We start from the raw sequence: 266 nt of genomic DNA on the forward strand, positions 1-266 counted from the left end.
CGTGCACGCTTTGGTCTGACTTCTGCGCCACGGCCAGCTCAGCGTCCAGGATCTTCTCCACTGGCATTTCCTCGTTGGCGCTGGCCCCCAGCTCATTGTCCCCCTCCTTCTCCTTGCCCCGCTGCCGCTCCTCCTGCACCGCTGCGGGGTGGGGGGCGGTCTCCAGGTCAGCCACAGCCCTCCAAACCCCATGGTCCGTCCCCCTCTGGCAGCACTAACCCTGCCCCTTTGCCCCCAGCCCCGCCCCAGGGTATGGGCATCTTCCT

The 266-nt window shown here is 67.3% G+C and overlaps 1 protein-coding gene across 1 annotated transcript in view; it reads right to left on the reverse strand.

Moving 5' to 3' along the window:
- RXRB (retinoid X receptor beta) overlaps nt 1–266 on the reverse strand; it is a 13,352-nt gene that overhangs the window by 10,270 nt on the left and 2,816 nt on the right. Inside the window, exon 4 of the mRNA XM_025213959.1 lies at nt 8–141. Coding sequence (XP_025069744.1) covers nt 8–141 — 134 coding nt within the window. The remainder of the gene's footprint in view (nt 1–7; nt 142–266) is intronic.

Source organism: Alligator sinensis, unplaced genomic scaffold, assembly GCF_000455745.1.
Source record: "Alligator sinensis unplaced genomic scaffold, ASM45574v1 scaffold634_1, whole genome shotgun sequence".
NCBI lineage: Eukaryota > Metazoa > Chordata > Crocodylia > Alligatoridae > Alligator > Alligator sinensis.